Raw genomic sequence first — 18,131 nt, forward strand, 5'->3', positions numbered from 1 at the left:
TGAAATGTCTCCACGAGGACACTTTACAGAAGGTGCTATGATCTCTCACTCATTCCACTTCTTAATGTGAATGCTGAATTCCTCTGAGCCAAACCTTTGGTAAATAGTTCCTTCATTTCTTCCTGCTGATCAGATCTCAGCGAGCTGCATGCTTCCAAAGGTTAAACGGGGTTTGATTGGGGATGTCAGTCTAATCATTTTCTGATGAAAGAGGCTGAAAGTCCTCTCAGAAAGATAATGAGATTTTTAAAGCAATCAGACACCTTTTAACTCGACCAAAATGAGCTCACACACTGACTGTTAAACTATCTAAGCGGGTTCCCGAGATGCAGCACTCGTCTCCCAGGAGAAGGAAAAACTAATTCAACACACATCTTAGAAAAAATATCTTTATTGCTATTATTTACTGCTGTTCAAAGGCATTCTGAGGTTGAATTTCTGTCAATAAAACCCTCGAATCAAATGACATTCTTGGCTTTAGGTACAGGTAGTTCACACATCAGTAAACAAAAAAAACAAACAAAAAAAGCTCATCTGATTTTTTTTTTCTTTCCAAATAACACACAAGGCAACTAGAATGATGCATTAAACAAAGACAGCAGCTATGCTGGATTACAAACATGGAATACAGGCTGTTAATAATCCAGACTTGTTCCTCAAGTAGTCGGCACGCCATTGATGAGCCACTCGTGTCAGATCTGCTGCAAGCTGACGAATGAAAGCTCACGAGATTGCTTCTAAATCCGTTAAGGTAATAACGCATAAAATCGTCGTCACATATCTGAGAAGTCTGATAGAAACTTCTCAAAATGAGTTTTACAGTAAGTGCAACATGTGCCCATCTTTATGAAACACCCCCGTGTTCTTCCATCGTAGTGCCTCCTGTAACAAGTTAAAACAACGGATTGATTTAGAGAGTTTGATGAGATGTTTGATACGACACTCGTGTCTAAAGGATGAACATGAAGCCAAAACCGGCTCAGCACAGAGACTGGAAATAGGAGGAAACAGCTCCCAGCAGCTCTGACGTTTGCAGATTAACCTGTTACAGCACCTTTTTTTCAATCTATAAAAAAAAAAAACAACATAGCAACAACAATCTACCATTTACCAGAAGGTGTTGGACAACTTCTGGCTCCAAGCAGAGAAACTCATAACTCCAGGAACGTAATGCAGCACATGGCTACATGTACGTTGTGTAACCTGGGTGTAGCTGCACAAAAAAGACTGAGTTTAATTAGTGAGTTCCAGACAGATGGATGATTCTACCTTCAAACGGAGCAAAGCCAGCTGTTCCCCAATGATTCCACTTTTAATGCTGAGATAAGTAAACACCTACATGAAACATATAAAAAAAAAGTGGTATCAATCCTCTCATCTAACTCTCTCTAATTCACAAAAAAGTGAATATTTCTAAAAATGCCACATGTCTGCTGTAAATTCCGTGCTTAATTATTCAGCGGGGGACTTCAGTGGGTACAGCTGTCAGGAGCGCAGTGTGCAGGTGTCGGGCTGGTTCAGCTCCTTCCTTGGCTCGTGTGCTTCGCCGCCTGATGCCTCATCTGATCCCAGAACAGCATGCTGAGCACCGTGTGCGGGGCCAGTCGCACAAACACGGGGCCCATGCCTTTATACAAGCCCAGCAGGCCCTCAGTTTGGCACACCTTCAGCATGCAGTCTGAAAACCCGTGATAGAGCTGGCCCTAAGGAGCAGAGAAGGAAAACGTCAGCCTTTAGTGCGCCTTCAGGTGGAAAACATTCAAATGACGGATCATTCACCCTGCGAAACTCATCCACTGGCTGGTTGTAGAGTCGCGTGCTAATGACGTCAAACGGCGTCATGGTGATGGCCACGGCCACTCCGCTGATGGCGGCGGCTATCAACGCCGGGAGCCAGCTGTTTGGACTGAACCACTGCCAGGAAGAAAGAAAGTGATGATTAGTCGACTCACAGCTGACGGCAACTTGTCGCTGTGAAAAAAATCTGAACCGTTTATCACGTCTACCTGGGAATGTGACACCCAGTCCTTGGCCGAGGTGAAGGTTGCCAGTTGAGCAGCTGATCCCACCATGACTCGAGGCACGGCCCCATTCACACCCCTCCAAAGACCAATGAAACCATCCCTTCTATAGATGGTAGCAAAGGCATCAGACACTCCCTGCGATGGAAGAAAAGCAGATGATACTAGTTATTATGCTACGGTGTATGGTTTTGCATAATGTGGTGGCAGCAGATAGTAACAGAGGAATTTTTCTGGTGTATTTAAGTGCCTTTTTCATTTATATAGCGTTGAGTTATACCAGCAGAGAGTTGTGTGATTATAATACTGGCTATATGAGGTCTCACAGTCAGTGCTGCATGTCTGTCTTTGCATTTATCCTTTATCAGAACCCAAAGGTGGACATTATGCAAAAACCCAACTGGCTGAATTTCACGACACTCGGTGGAGAAGTGCTGCAGGTGCTCAAGAGGAACTTATTAGATTTTGGTGCAGATCTTCATCGCTTTCTTTAAAATTGCAAGACAGGTCACTGGCATTAGTGCTGGCACTGGCAGAGGACTGCGCTCTCTAAGTGCCCTTCCAGTTCTGTTACCGTGTTGGCCTACGTGACCGACTAAATATAAGTAGTTGGCCTCTCTTCAGTTGTTACACGATTTGCTGCACAGGTGCCCAGTTTAAGCACAAAATACAGAATCATCAGTCGTGCAACGTAACGTTCACATTTAATCAAAGTCTGTGCTTCAGTAAAGTACTAAATGAGTATTTATGCATATTTATTCTGCAACTTTACACTTCCACTACATTTCAGAGAGCAATATTACATAATTTAACTCATTAGTTGACAGATTTACTTGCTGACCTGAAGCAAAGTGCACTAACATGGGTTATGTTCAGTCGCTCAGGTGTAAACTGGGTGCAGCTGCTGTGAATAACACTCTGTCCTGCTGAGACTGATAACAGAGTTAAATGTTCTGCAGTAACACTCAACAAATGTAAGATAAGCTGTCCATTAAGCTGCTTCATAAAAGCCCGCACAGTCCTGATAAGACGTCCAATAAGGAAGCGTTACAGAAAATACTGTCAACATAATAAATAAAATCAGTGTTGATTCACTCTTTGTGGATCACATTGTCTTTAAAGGCGTTTGTAAGGTTTCTCACATCACCACTTTGAACTTGCATCAACTCTGAGGAGGACACTTTAAGGCTTTATTTAACAAACCCTAATAGTGCCTTTTCTCTGTTAGTGAATGTCGTGGTTGTTCATTTTTCTTTGCTTTTTCTTTGCTTTTGCAATTTGACTCAGTGTCATTGAGAAGTGGGTCACCCTGCAATGCTCTTTGGAGTACAAGCAAAGGTTGAATGACTGAAATAATGAATGCGTGATGAACTTTTTAAATCCCAAAGACAGCACTGTACTTGAAAGAATGTGTTCTAATAATAATAATAATTTAAAAAGTGAGAGCTGAAAGCCACAGTGTGGGATTATGGGAGTTTAGGACTTTGAAAAATGTACAAAAAAAGGGAACACTTCATAAAATAGGACGCACTATTACTGGTACAATCACACTCTCCAATATTATAATACAAAGTTTGCACTATATAGACCTAGTGTAGGATTATACTTTGACAAATCTGTATTTATGAATCAGTACTTTATAAAATCTACGACACTTAGAGGGTCTGCTCAGCAGTAAAGCGGTTACATGGTGATACTGCTACTCGAGTAAATGCCAATAAAACCACTGGTAACGTGTTTATGAGTCTTGTGTGGAACGTGTGCGTCGTACCAGATGGTTATGCTGGTGGCCCACTGCGATGGCTTCCACAGTCTGAGCCTGCAGATGAGTCTTCACCTAGAAAAGAAACACAAACGGTGATTGTTCAGTGAAGTCAGCTTTGTTTTTAGACGAGATTGCACCAACAAAACCAGAGTTTAAGCGGGATCATGTCTGATGTCAGGGTGAGTCATGTAAGGCCTACAGGTAACTGTGCTAATGTTCACCTGGTGTGACTTACATAACCTGCTGAGAACAGGTCAAACAAACTCTTCTGTGATTCATTTGTACCAAACCTTGAGGCTGTAATTGCAGTTACACCTTAACTAAGAAGCTATTTTAGATTTCAAATCACACTACATTATCTGTTTAATGCAGATGTAACGGGGGGCTGAAGAGGCCTCCTTATGTCCCACCTGATCTTACTGTATGTCGAGTGTCAATAAAATAACCTTCACCCCTCCTCCGTTCATTCATCGCCAGCAGCACGGCGAGCAGCCACGAGATACTGCATATTTTTGGCAGCAGTGGGTTGGGTTGCAGCAACGTGCAGGGTATATTTAGTGACCCGGATATAGACGAGCATGTCAAACAATATTGCCTTTCCATGACGGTGCAAAAGCTTGGATGCTTTAAAATGTATTGACTGACAGCTGAGGCAGAAAAACAACAACACTACTCGGGTCGTATAAAACCAGAGGACGTTCATAAAGGAGGGGCAATAAATCGAGAGACATCCGAGGCCGGTGTTGACGTGAAAACAAACATTAGGAGAGATTTAAGTCTCGCCTGGTTTTAGGGCAAATTAAATGATAAAATCAAAGCAGAGCGGAGCCTGGATGTGGGAGGATGTGGGGATGGGGGATAAAAAGATCTACGGCCGACCTGACTTCACCAAACACACCAGTGCAGTGCGACTTTGCCTCACAAACCCTCGTACGGGACAAAAATAGATCAAAGACATTTGAGACGCCTTTGAAACTGACCTGAAGTCTCTTGTTTTTGCGGTTTAAGGTGAATGCAGATGATTTACAAAGTCAAGTTTTATTTCCCCTGTTTTGTTTCTCTAATATATTCATTTTTATTATATATCCTAATATACCCTAACCCTATTGTGGATCCCATTTTTTTTTAAATGCTGTTTTTCCCTTTAATAACTTTCCCATTACTGGTTAAAAAAAGCTAAAGGACCAGTTCACATTTTGTCAGGTCTGTTTTCAAACAATATTCACATTTACATAGAAAGATTCCTCGGTAACCGTTCTTAAAAGGACCTGTTTCTAACCTGATACCAACACACAATGCAACAGTAAGATTTTATAGTACAAAAGTCCCCTTTTTGTGTAATTATCCGTCTAGTGATGCTCAGCTAGGAAACAAAACGGGATACTAGAAAGACCATAACTTCAAAATATGTCCGCTTGATTGGTCAGACAGACTGCTGAATCCTCGTTCTTGTTTCTTTAAAATGGGTTTGACACAAAAAAAGGGCTTCAGATTGTGTCCACGATGCTTACATTGGAAGATGGGGATGTCTGATTGGTCAGTATCGAGGAGAGGTGAGATTAAAGCAAACAAAAAACTGCTTAAAGACTTTCTAAGACTAGAATGACTAAAGAAGATAAACTCCTGCCTTATATATAATATTATTTATTAATCTGTGTTTTGTTGCTACGGATCACAATTCAGGAGAAGATGACCCGACTGGTTTCTCAAGGTTTGAACAATTAGAAACTGGTTTCTGTGAATAGATGATCATTCAAAGCGATCAGTTCACACTGTACTGAAACTGTTCATATAAAAAAATAGTGGTAAAGTAAAACCTTCTGAATTATACATCTGATGTTTGCCTCCGAGGACAAAAGCCCGGATCGTCTTCCTCCGTTAGCCCGCTGGTCTTTTAGCTTATGTCAGCTGTTCGGGAACTTGTTTGGTTTTCTGTGTGTAACGTTGAGCGTAGTGATGATCCACTCTGAGCGCTACACAGGGTTTCAGGTTCAGTATTTTGACCTAATGGACGCTGTAATGGATGCCGACATCACGGTAAACATGCTGTACAACATGTAAAGGACTAAATATTCACAGAGAACAGGAGGCAGCGGGTGTTCAACATTATCCACAAACTTACAGAAGCTTCAGGCTGCACATCTAATATTGATTAGTTTTAATTTCTTTCAGTTTTAATTACATGTATTGTTAATTCTATGTGCACAGCAGCGTCTTCTGTCTGCCGGCCTTGTGTGTGTGTCTAGTTTTAATTTCCACATGTGGACAAATAAGCATCATCTCTCCATCTGCTTTTCACAGTTCCACTACAAACCCTGAATTCTCAAACAGATCTAATAAAGTTAGAAGTTAACTCTGTATAATTTTACTTCCTGATCAGAGGAAAACAGTCTGAAAGGTCAAATCAGATCTTTAGTGAACTTACAGACATGCATGATGTGATGAATGGTCAAAAACAATTACACACTGAGAACCAAAAAAGGCCAAAAAGTTTGGATTCTAACTGAGTGCTCAGCCTCAAAAACCCAAATCACCTCAGAAGTAGAAAAATGTGACGCCCCGTTACAGCAGTTCTCGTCTCTGGAGCTCCATATTTTATTTAAATACCACTGCTGACAGGCTTCCACCTTCCTCTGGGAAAACTGGAAAGTAACCACGATGGAGGATCCAATAAAAACTCACCAGATAAGCAGGAGAAGCAATGAAGGCACCCAGAGCCCCGGCCCCGGCCCCGGACAGCAGACTGCCCCCGTGGAACGAGGTGATGCCCAGAGCTTCACAGTAGGAGTAGGAGCCCAGCCTCACGCCGTTCATCACCCCCTGGTAGATCAGCCCCACTGAGAGCCCCTTCTGCAGGCCCCGGAGTCCGTCCGTGCGGCCCACCACCCAGAGGGCCTGCAGGACTCCCCGGTAGTGTCTCTGGTAGGACCCCCGAGCACAAAGCTCCCCCTGAAGCTGCAGACGGGTCTTCACCACCTCCAGAGGGTTGGTGAACACGCAGGCTGCACAGCAGGCCAGAGCGCCAAGACCAAAGTCCAGAGGAGGCCAGACGGCTGGAGGGGGCGGCACTGGGCCGAGGACGCCGCGGGGGACTGCGGACACGGTGGACGCCATCGTGTGTGAAGGCTGGGCGCCAAAAACAGACTCTTCTGGTGAAGTTTTCAGCAGCTGAGCGCTGGTCATCCCTGAGACGTGAACTTCACAGTCAGTCCAGTGGAAACTTTCCCCTTGTCTCAGTTTGTAGGGGAACAAAGAGAGCTCGGTAACCTTGAGGTCAGAGAACAGAGCTGTCAGCCCGTGTGGTAACTCATTTAAAACACGTCTTGCATGGTTCTTCTATGACGCTGCAGGAAACTGTGTCTCTCCGGTGTCCTACTTCTGTTAGCGTCCTTGACTTGCAGTCTGGTCAAATGAGGCACCATCTGCAAGAGATTCGTCATTAAGCAAACATTTCTAAATTGCGAGGTTCAGGTGTGTTTACAAAAGGCCGGCCCAACAAATCAGGAATGGAGACGTTCAGGTTTCTGCTCAGGCGACAGGCATCCTAGTAGATGTCAGATAATGTTTGCAGCTGTGTAACTCCTCCATCCTGCAGCACGCCGACATTCATCCATTCATTCAAAACTACTACAGAAATGAGAAAAACACGACGAGAAAACAGCTTCATGTAACACAAAACCAGACATGTATGCACATACATGAGATCCCCTGACACAAACATGTCACTCCACTGCAGTTTAAGTTCATTCAAACCAACATGCAACTACACACACATGCACAGCACAAACACAACACACACACACACACACACACACTCAAACTACTCTGAGAGGCTTTTCTACAGTTTAAAAACAAACAAAAAAACATCCCTTGAATTTGCTCACTTCATTCAGAAACTCACAGTGTTCAGTGCTCCTGTGCAGCTCCATTCTTCCTCTTCCCCCCCATCATTGTAAACATGTGTCCTCAGCACATTCATTGTCAAAGTCTCCTCCCTCTGCTTCAGGTCAGAGCCAATGCAGGCCCGGTCCCGTCTGCCACCTCACCACGTCCCCGAGGCTGCACGAATCAGACGGCCGCGCTGCAAACTGCCCCAGCTCTGGTCCTATCGGATCTCTCTGGGTAAAAGGTTATTGTTGGTCAGAGAGGGGGGTTGGAGAGTCTGAGGGGAAAGGAGAGCAAGGATCCCAGTGCTGGCTGGCTGAGGGAGGTGTCAAAACAAGGCTAATCCGCCAAACACAGCATGATAATCCCAGAAGCAAAACAAACCAGCCCAGGCTCACTGCATCGCTTTTTACCTGAATGCATGTTTGTCTTCTAGGAATTATCATTTTAGGATCATATTAATTTAGTAGAGGGAAAAATAATATCACTGATCTGGTACAAATCAGTATTTGTTGTGAAGAATGTGTTGATTATGATCTACATCTGGAGCAAATGATGGATGCTGCTTCCAGTTCACATGATTCATCTACAATCATAAAGAGTTGTTCAAGGAACCTGTTCCCACCAATTCATCTAAAGAAAGGCTGCATGATTTAAAAAAATAAAAAATAAAAATCTAGTTTATTGGTTTAGATAAAGATTTTAAATATTTTTATTATTTTAAATATTACTTTAATAGGCTGGGTTTACACAATAAGGAATAATAATGGAATAAAATGTTGGCAATTGCATCCACTTATTATTGTGTATATTGTCAACTTTGTTTTTTTCATTAATTGGTTTGTTTGTTTTTGTTTTAATTTATTTATTTTGTTTTTTTTTTAAAATTATGAATATTTTATCTTGATAGTCTTACATGTTTTTTTTAAATGTTATTTTATTTTGATTATGTTAATTATTTATTACATATGCACTTAAGGATGCCACTTTTAATTTAATTGTTCTCATACAGTGACAATAAAGACATTCTGATTCTGATTCTGATTCTGATTCTGAAAACTCAAAGTTGAGGTACTTTAATGAAACTGGCTAAACAAAAAATTCCTTTTTTTATGTATTTGTTTTTTTTAAATTTTCCAACTTTAAAGCTTGTGCTCACAATTATGGTAATGAAGTACAGAACAAAAAAAAATCCTTATAAATAACATGGAAATACTAACTGGAGAAACATCATCTTTTATGAATAATCAACTTAAAAACTAGTGTGTATGCTTCCAATCACTGGGTAAGTGGTGAATAAAAACAACTCCCCTCTCGTTGTAGTTTGTTGGTCGAACATGATTTCATTATAAGTTGTCAAAGCCTGAAGACTATTTTTAGAGAACTGAGCTCTCTTTTATTTCATGTTGTATGTGAAACATCCACTAGAGGCTGCTTCTCTACCGAGTACAGCATCAGCCTCCAGACCGGATTTAACAGCTGAGGTTTGAATAAAGTTCTTTCTTCATGTTGGAGGCAGCAGCTGACATAAAAAACCTCACAAAAAAGGTCTGAATCAGCTGCTCTGGAGCTTCTGATCACTTTTGTTCATTTATTGGTGAGTTATGCTGCAGATATTAAAAGATTTCTCATAGAAGGAAACAAAAAAAGCCACAGTTTGAATCTCATTATATAAATTGAACACCTAATTTATATGCAGATTTCACTAAATGTTTGTGTTAAAAAGTAAATTCCACTGAGTTTAAAGCAATATACTCTATATTTTATGTACTCTGAAATCCATCTGTTTGAAATTATGTGGTTTAAATTCCATTTCAAACCATAAAACTCCCTCAAATTCAGACGAAATATTCAAGTGTCCAGAATCCAAAGGCTGTATTCACATTGTTAAAGTATAATCCAAGTTTTTAAAAAAAGTCAGACACCAATATCAACGTCCAACCTGAGGGATATCAGTGATAATCGATCGATCACACTTCTGTCCTGTGTGCTCCTGTTTCGTCAGTCAGCTGATCAGACAAAGAGTTCAGGAAGACGACTGAAGTCAGAAATCGACATTTGATTTGTTTCAGCGTAAACGTTGGTTGCAAAGATTTTTGTACACACATATATTAAAAATTTGAATTAGGCGCCGCTATAGCTCACCTGGTTGAGATGGCGTCCCATGTACAGGGCTACAGTCCCAATGTGGAGGTCATGAGTTCGAATCCCACTCATGACCCTTTCCCACATGTCCTCCCCCCATTCTTCTCCCCTACTTTCCTGTCTCTCTCTCACTAACACTATCCAATAAAAGGCACAAAGGCCAAAAATAAAAACTTAAAAAAAAAAATAAAAAATTTGAATTAGATCATATAAGGGCTGCAAGGTGGCTCGGTGGTTAGCACTGTTGCCTCGCAGCTAGAAGGTCACCGGTTCATGTCCCGGTGAGGACACCTGGGATCTTTCTGCGTGGAGTCTCCATGTTCTCCCCGTGCAGCGTGGGTTCTCTCCGGGTTCTCCGGCTTCCTCCCACACAGTCCAGAAACATGCTGAGGTTAATTGGTGATTGTAAATTGTCCGTAGGTGTGAATGTGAGTGTGCTTGGTTGTCTGTCTCTAAGTGTAGCCCTGTGATAGACTGGTTACCTGTCCAGGTGAACCTGCCTTCACCCTGAGTCAGCTGGGATAGACTCCAGCCCCCCATGACCCTGGTGAGGATGAAGTGGTGTATAGATGATGGATGGATGTTTAAATTTCACATTAAGGATTTGTGCATATTCAAAAACTCAGCTTGTGTATTCTCTTTGCTTCCATACGTTTTATCAAGGTTGGTGTAACGTTCTGTGGTTGCGTCATCTGGAACATCAGAGGACTTTGTGTTGTACATTAACTGCCTGTGCTGGATGTTTAATGCAATCTAACATTAACCGTTTGTTCTGTATATGTTGTACTTTGCTTGTTTTACACCTTTGGTTGATTTCTCCAGAAAAATCTTTGACATGTTGTTTAAGGTTTGTTAGACCAACACTCGTTTACAATGACGTCGACTCATAAACGCTGTTTACGTCCACACAGCTGCGACTGGACCGTCAACAGAAGCGGCAACTTTTGGTAGACAACAAACACACAAGACGGTTACGATGCTGACAGAGCAGACATGGAGGCCTTTATTGTTTAACTATGTTTATAGTACAGTGCCACATCTCTCAGCCACCATGGCCCCCGACACACATTACTCAACAACTTTTAACCACCACCGTGCACACACAAACACACACACACGTATACACACACACACTCGCACTGTTGTCGATGTAAACATTGCAGGCTTAAAGAGTGATACAAAAAGCAAGGTAGTCGTCAACCGTTTCTGTCGACAGCGTCCGCACTTCCAGGGTTCCTCTCTTCCCAAGAGTTCAGAGGAGGGTGACACAGGAAAACAGAAAAGTTACTGTTTGGTTGTTCACCTTTTGGTTAACAACAAAAAGTCCGGCTCTCTCTCTAATCACTGCAGTCACAAACACACACACTCACCTACACACACACACACACACACACAGTCAAGAGTTCACATTCAAGCAAATGTTTTTTTTTTATCAAAGTGTAGTTAAAGTGTTTTCTTTCGAATGCTTGCAGTAGGCAGAAGGGAGAATAGTGAATTTCTGAAGTGAAACATCTAGTAATGATTATGTTCTTTTCTCATCATCCTTCCTACGAGAAAAAGGCCTTGTGTGTCAGTTCCCTTGTGTGGTCAAAGGGCGGAGCGTCCGTCTCCCCAGTCCCACCTGGAGGTGCATTACCTTTTAGCGCGTACAAAGTACAAGGCGTTGGTTTTAGGGTAGTACTTCACATTCTGTTTTTTGTCCATGAGGCCCCCGAAAATGATGAGCTCTCCCCTGCCCTGTACCACGGTGTGAAGGCTGGTCTCCGGTGGTCCCGTAACCGCAGCCGGAGTCCCGTTCCCATAAACTCTCCAGGACACCACCCCGGCAGATTTGGCCCGGGACACGTCCAGCACGTACATCTGCATGGGCTTGCAGTTGAGCGACTGGTACAGCGGTTTTCCTACGTTCAGGCTCTGCGGCGGGTGATGGCCGAGACGCCGTGCGATCGGCGGGATGGCGTGTCCGTCACTTCCAGCAGCCTGCGGAGGGCTGGAGGACGATGACGGAGGCGTTCCTGGAGGACCTGCTCCTCCTACCCCGCCGCCTCCTCCTCCTCCTCCCGGAGAAACCCCCTGTGTCTGTAGGGAAGACGATGACGATGAAGATGGCAAAGATGAGGAAGATTTGTTTTTCACTGCCTCCAGCCCTCGTCGTAAGGCAGCGGGCGACACTGCTCCTGGGGGAGTGCGTGGGGAGCCTGAGGGAGGCGTATGCAGGCCGTTGGTGCTGGGAACCTCGGGATGGTGAGCGGCAGAGGGGGGAGACTCCCAACCATAGTCTGTGGGGGCAGGCAGGTGAGGGCGAGAGGGGGGCGATGCAGCCTGGGCTGGGCTGGTCCGAGGTGACGGGGAGGATCCGTTTAATAGCGGAGGAAGCGGAGGAAGAGGAGGGCTGTCTGGGCCCTGTGAGGGCGATTGTTGCTGGGATGAGGATGGGCTCCCATCTCTGGCGCTTCCTCTCGCTGAAGGCCGAGGTCTCAGCGTGCCCCATCGACCGTTCACACACGGAGCCTCTTCTACAGCTCCCAGAACAACACCAGCGGCTCCGCTCCGAACGGGAGACTGGGAGCGCAGGGAAGGCGGTTCGGGGCCCAGAGGGGCAGGTATGGCACTTATGGGGGAGGGCCGAGAGTTAAGACTTGGGCTGAGCGGTGCACGGCCAGACGGCGCCTGTGAGAAAACCACCACGCACTGGCCCACCTTGAGGGGAAAGAACGAGATGGGAAACATTAGCTATCGATGCTAACACACAGAGCAGAAGTAAGTGGTGAGGAACACACTCACCCTACAGGCCGGGTGACACCACAACTCCGGGGCTCCGTGGTCCTCGTTCTCCACCTGCAGCTGCTGCCACCTCCACGGCAGCGCGTCCATGTGGAGGAGCCAGGCATCTTTAAGGAGCTTTGACACACGAGACAGCACATGATGTTAACAGGAGGGACTCACATGTTCTTCTCATAGAGTAGAATAGAAATAATTAATCCCCAGCACAAAGAGGAAAGTTACCACCATAAATACAGATAAACAAGCAGAAATAAACAGTAAGAAAATATAAAATGCAACATGTACGATGAGTGGAATATAAACTGGAAGCAGAACACTGTTCAACTCACTGCATTCGGGCCGCCGCAGCCTCCCAGTATGAGCAACGTCTGGTCGTCAATCACAATCTAACAGGAAAACATCTCAGTTATTTACACGTACAAAACAGAAGCGGGGGTTTCTGAGACAACGTAGACAAACGCTGTGGTTCAGATGAAAAGCCGAAGCCTTCTTACTTGTGACTGGCCTCCTCGTGGATGGGGTGACGGGCCAGATATGGGCGGTTTGGACCAGGACCACTGCTCCAGGTCCAGAACCCAGACTTCATTACTCCTGAGCAAAACCAATAGAGGTACAACAACATCATTAGGCGTCAGAACAAAAGCTTTCATTTACTGCTACGTGAACAAGACTTAAAGCTGAAACCGGCGATGATTTGCAATAAAACGAAAAACGAGACAACCTTCAACACTACTTCTTAAAAACACGTCTACAGAGTCTGCATTCAACACGACATGAGGCAGCACAGCAAGTCAAATATTAGTCATGAGCAGGATTTTGTTTTCCCGCAGTTAAATGAACACAAGTGACAGTGAGGCTGATGTTCAAAATGCTCCACACAAAGAAGACTGTGCTCATAAAAAACAAAAACAGTGCCTTATTTCACTCGTTTTAAATACATTTTTGGTCACACACGTGAGGTTTTCTGTGCACAGCGGCCTAGCTAGCATCGACTGCAGCCTGCGTGTGAGGCATTTTCCGGAACATCTGTAATTTGTAGCGTCTATTTATAAGCAGATGTTCAGCGAGTGAGGTATTGTGGGTTCAGTTTTGTTTAATTTTGCCTCTAGGGGATGCACTGAATTCATGGGAAACAGAACTTTGTTTTAAGTCTAACTTTGGCACAAGGATATGAACATTAGCAGGAAACTACGTGGAAGTGAAAGCGATGCCGTTTATTTAACCGTGCATGTGCAATATATGAAAAAAAAAATCATTGAATCAATGACTGGACAGTTGTGACAAATAATCGTCTCAATATTGATCAGAATAAGTTTAATTTTTTCATCAGGGATCCCTAACGTGATCTGTAACTAGAGTTTGTGACTGTAATCGAGGAGGTGAAGTTACATCACCTCAGTAAATCATATCCGTCACCTGAGAACATTTTTACTGCCTGCCAACCAGGTGAAACGTCTTTTTGCAACCTGCATGTCTCATCATCACTGGTGCAGCTTTAAGACACAAAAATGCACAGACGTCTGCTCTGAAGTGTGCCGTTCTGTAGAAATAAGACGTTCATACATTTGACGTGCTCCTAATGATCCCCCGAACACTATCATGGTGTTTCCGATCACAGAGGAGGAGTGGCCAGCCATGGGTGGAGGTCCGTGTGTCGTTACTATACAGTTCCACCTGAGACGACACGAGAGAGGAGACAAACATGACGACGATGATTCAAAGTTAAACTGAAGTTTTAACCTTTATTTGTCATAACTGCAAGCAACTGAAATCCAAAATTTACCAGTTTTTTGAAGGAGAGTAGGTGTGAATCTCATCAAAAAACCTTTCTGGTTGGTGCAGAGGATAAGGGCTGGGGCGAGTCCATCCCCCAAACAGCACCAACAGATCTTTGTGCATGACTAGAGTCGCTCCAGCTTTAGGAGACGGATAAGAGCCTGAAAAAGAAACTCACAACTCTCATTTTCTGTAAATAAGCAAAGTGTTAATTAACTGAACGAATCATTGATCTAATAAACATAAACCCCAAAATATTTTAGTAGAGAAAATGCATTTGGCCAATCCCTTGTTGAGAATATGGAAACACTTTCATATAATTAAAAAAAAAAAAAACAGACATTTTCTGGTGCCCTCGACAAAATTTATCACGCGTCTAGTTCTTAATCTTTATCATGAAATGCCCAACAAACTCTACCACCGGGGTTTCCAATCCTGGTCCTGGAGGGCCACAGTCCTGCATGTTTTAGATGTTTCCAACACACCTGTTTCAAATGATCAGCTCATCATCCAGCTCTGCAGGAGCCTGATAACGATCCTGATCATTAGGATCAGGTGTGCTGGAAGAGGGAAACATCTAAAACATGCAGGACTGTGGCCCTTGACGATCAGGACTGGACACCCCTGCTCTACCGCAATAAAATATGAGAGCACCAGCGAAATAATTTCACTTCAACTTCATTGGAGCTTCTGTTTTTTGTTTTTTAAACACCTCCTCAAATACTGTGCGCTCAGCTGCTGCCATTAAGCATCTGACTCCTGTATTCAGAAATGTGATTCGTCCTCCCACAGTCCCCGTTACATAAGCCCCATGTGAAGTTACTGGTTTCCAGAGCTACACATCGTAATAAAAACAGTCCTGATTTGTGTCTCCTGCTGCTCCTAGCAGCTCGTAATATGCTCACCTGAGGCTAAAGGGCGGATCCACTCCTTACTGTTGAGGTCGAGTCTCCATAGATCGTTGAAGGCAGCATTGCAGCTACTCTGAGTGCAACCCCCAAACACATACATGGACTGATTTGAGTCATAATAACATGCACCTGCAACCCCCAAAAAGAGATCAATCAACCACAAATAAACAGCAAAACTGCAGCAAACACCGAGAATCGATACCCAGCGTTAAAAATAACGCGGCAAACAGAAGACATTTCCAAATCTATAAACAGAGCTGACGAGAGTAAAAATAGCCTTCTGTTCTTAACAATACACAGTCCAGCTACACTTAAAGTATGACATAAATTAAGAGGTGATTTATATTACAGCGATATAAAGACAAAACAGGAAATTTCCTGTTATGCTAATTAATTGGCAAAAATGTGTTTTTAAAGCTTAAAAGACAAACTATCAGAGAAGATTTCTGGTCAAGCTGTACGGCTTACAGTAGCATGAATATCCTCCGTGACAATCTATTTTAAGTAATGCTGAAGTCCATCAGACGATAAGAAAGCGTCTGAGGTTGCTCTTTTCATGAATCACTCAGCTTCCACAGAGCAGAAGCCTTTTCATCTGCTGAACCCATAATCTGATCTACGGCTTAAATTACATCTGAACATTTAGTGAGTTTGATCCATTAGCTGAGATGCTACATATTAAACTTATAGGAGACGTATCCTTTACTTAGACACACCAAGCGATCAGTTTGGTGGTTTCACTGGTAACACCTGGTAATGTGCAACTCGTTTTGACGTGAAGCGTGACGAAGCAGCGAATACTGACTGTGTGAAAAGCGCTGAGTGATCGGAGTTCCTGGATACGGATATGTGCGACTTTCCCACTGGATGTTTCCCTCCTGGACAGCTCTCAAAAAACCATGGTAACACTGATAGGCAACTCCTAGGTCAGAGAAAAGACAAGTAAGCAACAGGGACAGAAGAAGAAGTGGAGTAGTTTACAACAAACATGACAAACAACCGTGATCTCAGTACCGATCAAAATGATTGGAACTGTGTAGCTCTAACATGATCTTAAGGCTTCATGTCGACGTTCTTTTATTTCCTGTCGTTAAAACTGTTTGCATAATGGCTGTAACTGAGGAAGTGAAGTTACATCACCTCAGTAAATCATACACTCCATCACATGGTACCTGAGCATCTGTCTCATGTTTGTTATCCATTCACCAGGTGAAACGCCTTTTTTTTTTTTCTTCTTCTTTTACAAACTAGATGTCCTGTATTCACTGGTGTAGATTTTAACAAAAACATACAGCTCTAATGAATGTCTCTCTGTTTTGCATGTATGCAATGAGCAGATTGCATTTTAAACTTTTAATATCAGGTGTTTTAAACTACACATCGCTGCTCTGCTCATGCCCACAGCGACGCCAACCTGTCCACCTTCAAGTCAGCTTCACACAGGATTATGCAGATGTATGGGGGGCATACCTTTAATGAGACGATACCACTGCTTACACACCAGCGCAGCAGTCTTGTGCTCCTGGTAAGGTGAGAGGAAGGACAGAATGTATTCAAGAACTTCCTCTGGCAACTCCACCATTGTTCTCCCCTCTCCTTTGGCACAGCTGTCCATGTTCCCTTCTTGTCGACAGGACCCCATCTTTGTCTCCACGTCCTCCGTTATCCCAGCAGGCTCTGTACCATCGTCCTCCGTATCCATGGCAACAAAGTATCCATCTTCATTGTCAGGGGAGCGGGACATTGTTGTCTGCAGAGGCAAGGGGAGACATGCTAGTAATGTACACACTAATGCTCATGTTCACCGTCTGCCAGATTCAGCCAGACTACAGTATTGATTAGAACTGGTCACCACGTCCTTCCTGACGTATATGTTGAGTTCCTGCATTTGAAATATAATGAGGATGTCGCCTCACACAAAACTGACAGAGGTTAGGTCCCACCTAGGAAAACGAAAGACGCTGCAAAGCTGTGTTCAACGTTAAATGGTGAGGCATTTAGCGTTCAGCAAGCTCAATTGTCACATCCATTGTTTTAAACGGGTGGTACCCTTTCTTTAAAGTGAGCAGCTGGCCCCTCCACACAGCACGTCCCTCTTATATCATTAGCTTCGTCTAACTAGCTGTCGTTAGCCATCACAAAATAAATGAAATACTGGGTTGCTAATTATCACCCAAGGCTAGCTAACGATGTATGTGAAGATGAACCAAACTTGTCAGATTTGTAAAAGAGGAATGACTTTTACTAAAAAACCACTGTTTCACTGAGTAACCGAGCCGTACATGATCATGAATTTGATCCTGAGAGAATATATGCTAGCACTGGCTAACGCTAGCTAACTTCTGAGCATCCAAGCTAACGTTAGCTAACATCAATGACTCTCAAGCTAACGGTTTACAGCTACAGGTTTCTTGAAAATACATTCGCTCGACAAAGTATGAAAACCTCTCACTTCTTAACTTTAACACAGACACGTTTCGTTTTTAACAAATTAATCTAACGTTATCCTACCGGCTAACAAGCTAGCTGATATCTCCAGTCTTGTCTGCTGCTGATAATCTTTGCTAACGTTAGCTTCACCAGAAGGCTGTGTGCTGTGCTCCCCTAATGTCAGACTCTCTGTCAGGGTTCCCCCCCTGAAAACCGTGTCAATTTCAGTCCGTAACTGCGGAAGTCTTGTCAATACCGTTGGTTCAGACGCGTTCTTTTCAGGGCTCTGATCGTGTGTCTTTCCTCGCCTCCTCCCCGGTATCAGCTCCGGAGATTCCGCTGCAGCCTCCAAACAGTCGCCATCTTCCGCTTTATAACCAGCGTCCTCCGCAGCACAGCGACGCTCCCGCAGCC

At 43.7% G+C, this 18,131-nt stretch overlaps 2 protein-coding genes across 3 annotated transcripts; both read right to left on the minus strand.

Annotated features, from left to right (window-relative positions):
- Window positions 1–375: 375 nt before the first annotated feature.
- On the minus strand, window positions 376–7,745 carry slc25a34 (solute carrier family 25 member 34). Of its 2 annotated transcripts, none has more exons than XM_008282679.1 (6): window positions 7,688–7,745; window positions 6,469–7,208; window positions 3,793–3,858; window positions 2,007–2,159; window positions 1,780–1,914; window positions 376–1,703 (listed from the first exon to the last, which is right to left on the minus strand). In XM_008282679.1, exons 2-6 carry the CDS (start codon window positions 6,967–6,969, stop codon window positions 1,518–1,520), a joined length of 1,041 nt encoding a protein of 346 aa, XP_008280901.1. In that variant the 5' UTR covers window positions 6,970–7,208; window positions 7,688–7,745; the 3' UTR covers window positions 376–1,517. The 2 variants fall into 2 exon arrangements, with proteins under 2 accessions (XP_008280901.1, XP_008280902.1); XM_008282680.1 differs by lacking the exon at window positions 7,688–7,745 and adding an exon at window positions 7,284–7,450.
- A 3,042-nt stretch (window positions 7,746–10,787) lies between these two features.
- fbxo42 (F-box protein 42) lies at window positions 10,788–18,131 on the minus strand. The gene is made up of 10 exons (XM_008282681.1): window positions 17,974–18,131; window positions 16,758–17,037; window positions 16,093–16,209; window positions 15,282–15,416; window positions 14,384–14,537; window positions 14,164–14,274; window positions 13,095–13,191; window positions 12,930–12,986; window positions 12,601–12,717; window positions 10,788–12,516 (listed from the first exon to the last, which is right to left on the minus strand). Exons 2-10 carry the CDS (start codon window positions 17,029–17,031, stop codon window positions 11,449–11,451), a joined length of 2,130 nt encoding a protein of 709 aa, XP_008280903.1. The 5' UTR covers window positions 17,032–17,037; window positions 17,974–18,131; the 3' UTR covers window positions 10,788–11,448.

Source organism: Stegastes partitus, unplaced genomic scaffold (genome assembly GCF_000690725.1).
Source record: "Stegastes partitus isolate 25-593 unplaced genomic scaffold, Stegastes_partitus-1.0.2 Scaffold281, whole genome shotgun sequence".
NCBI lineage: Eukaryota > Metazoa > Chordata > Actinopteri > Pomacentridae > Stegastes > Stegastes partitus.

Excerpts from the sequence above, each read along its gene's own strand:
- slc25a34 (XM_008282679.1), bottom strand. The coding sequence starts at position 6,969 with ATGACCAGCGCTCAGCTGCTGAAAACTTCACCAGAAGAGTCTGTTTTT. Across the intron at positions 3,859-6,468 it reads TTGCTTCTCCTGCTTATCTG|GTGAAGACTCATCTGCAGGC; the intron begins GTGAGTTTTTAT and ends TTTCTTTTCTAG. Across the intron at positions 1,915-2,006 it reads ACTGGGTGTCACATTCCCAG|TGGTTCAGTCCAAACAGCTG; the intron begins GTAGACGTGATA and ends TCTTCCTGGCAG.
- fbxo42 (XM_008282681.1), bottom strand. The coding sequence starts at position 17,031 with ATGTCCCGCTCCCCTGACAATGAAGATGGATACTTTGTTGCCATGGAT. Across the intron at positions 14,275-14,383 it reads TACTCTCCTTCAAAAAACTG|GTGGAACTGTATAGTAACGA; the intron begins GTAAATTTTGGA and ends GTGTCGTCTCAG. Across the intron at positions 12,718-12,929 it reads GCTGCGGCGGCCCGAATGCA|CTCCTTAAAGATGCCTGGCT; the intron begins GTGAGTTGAACA and ends CGTGTGTCAAAG.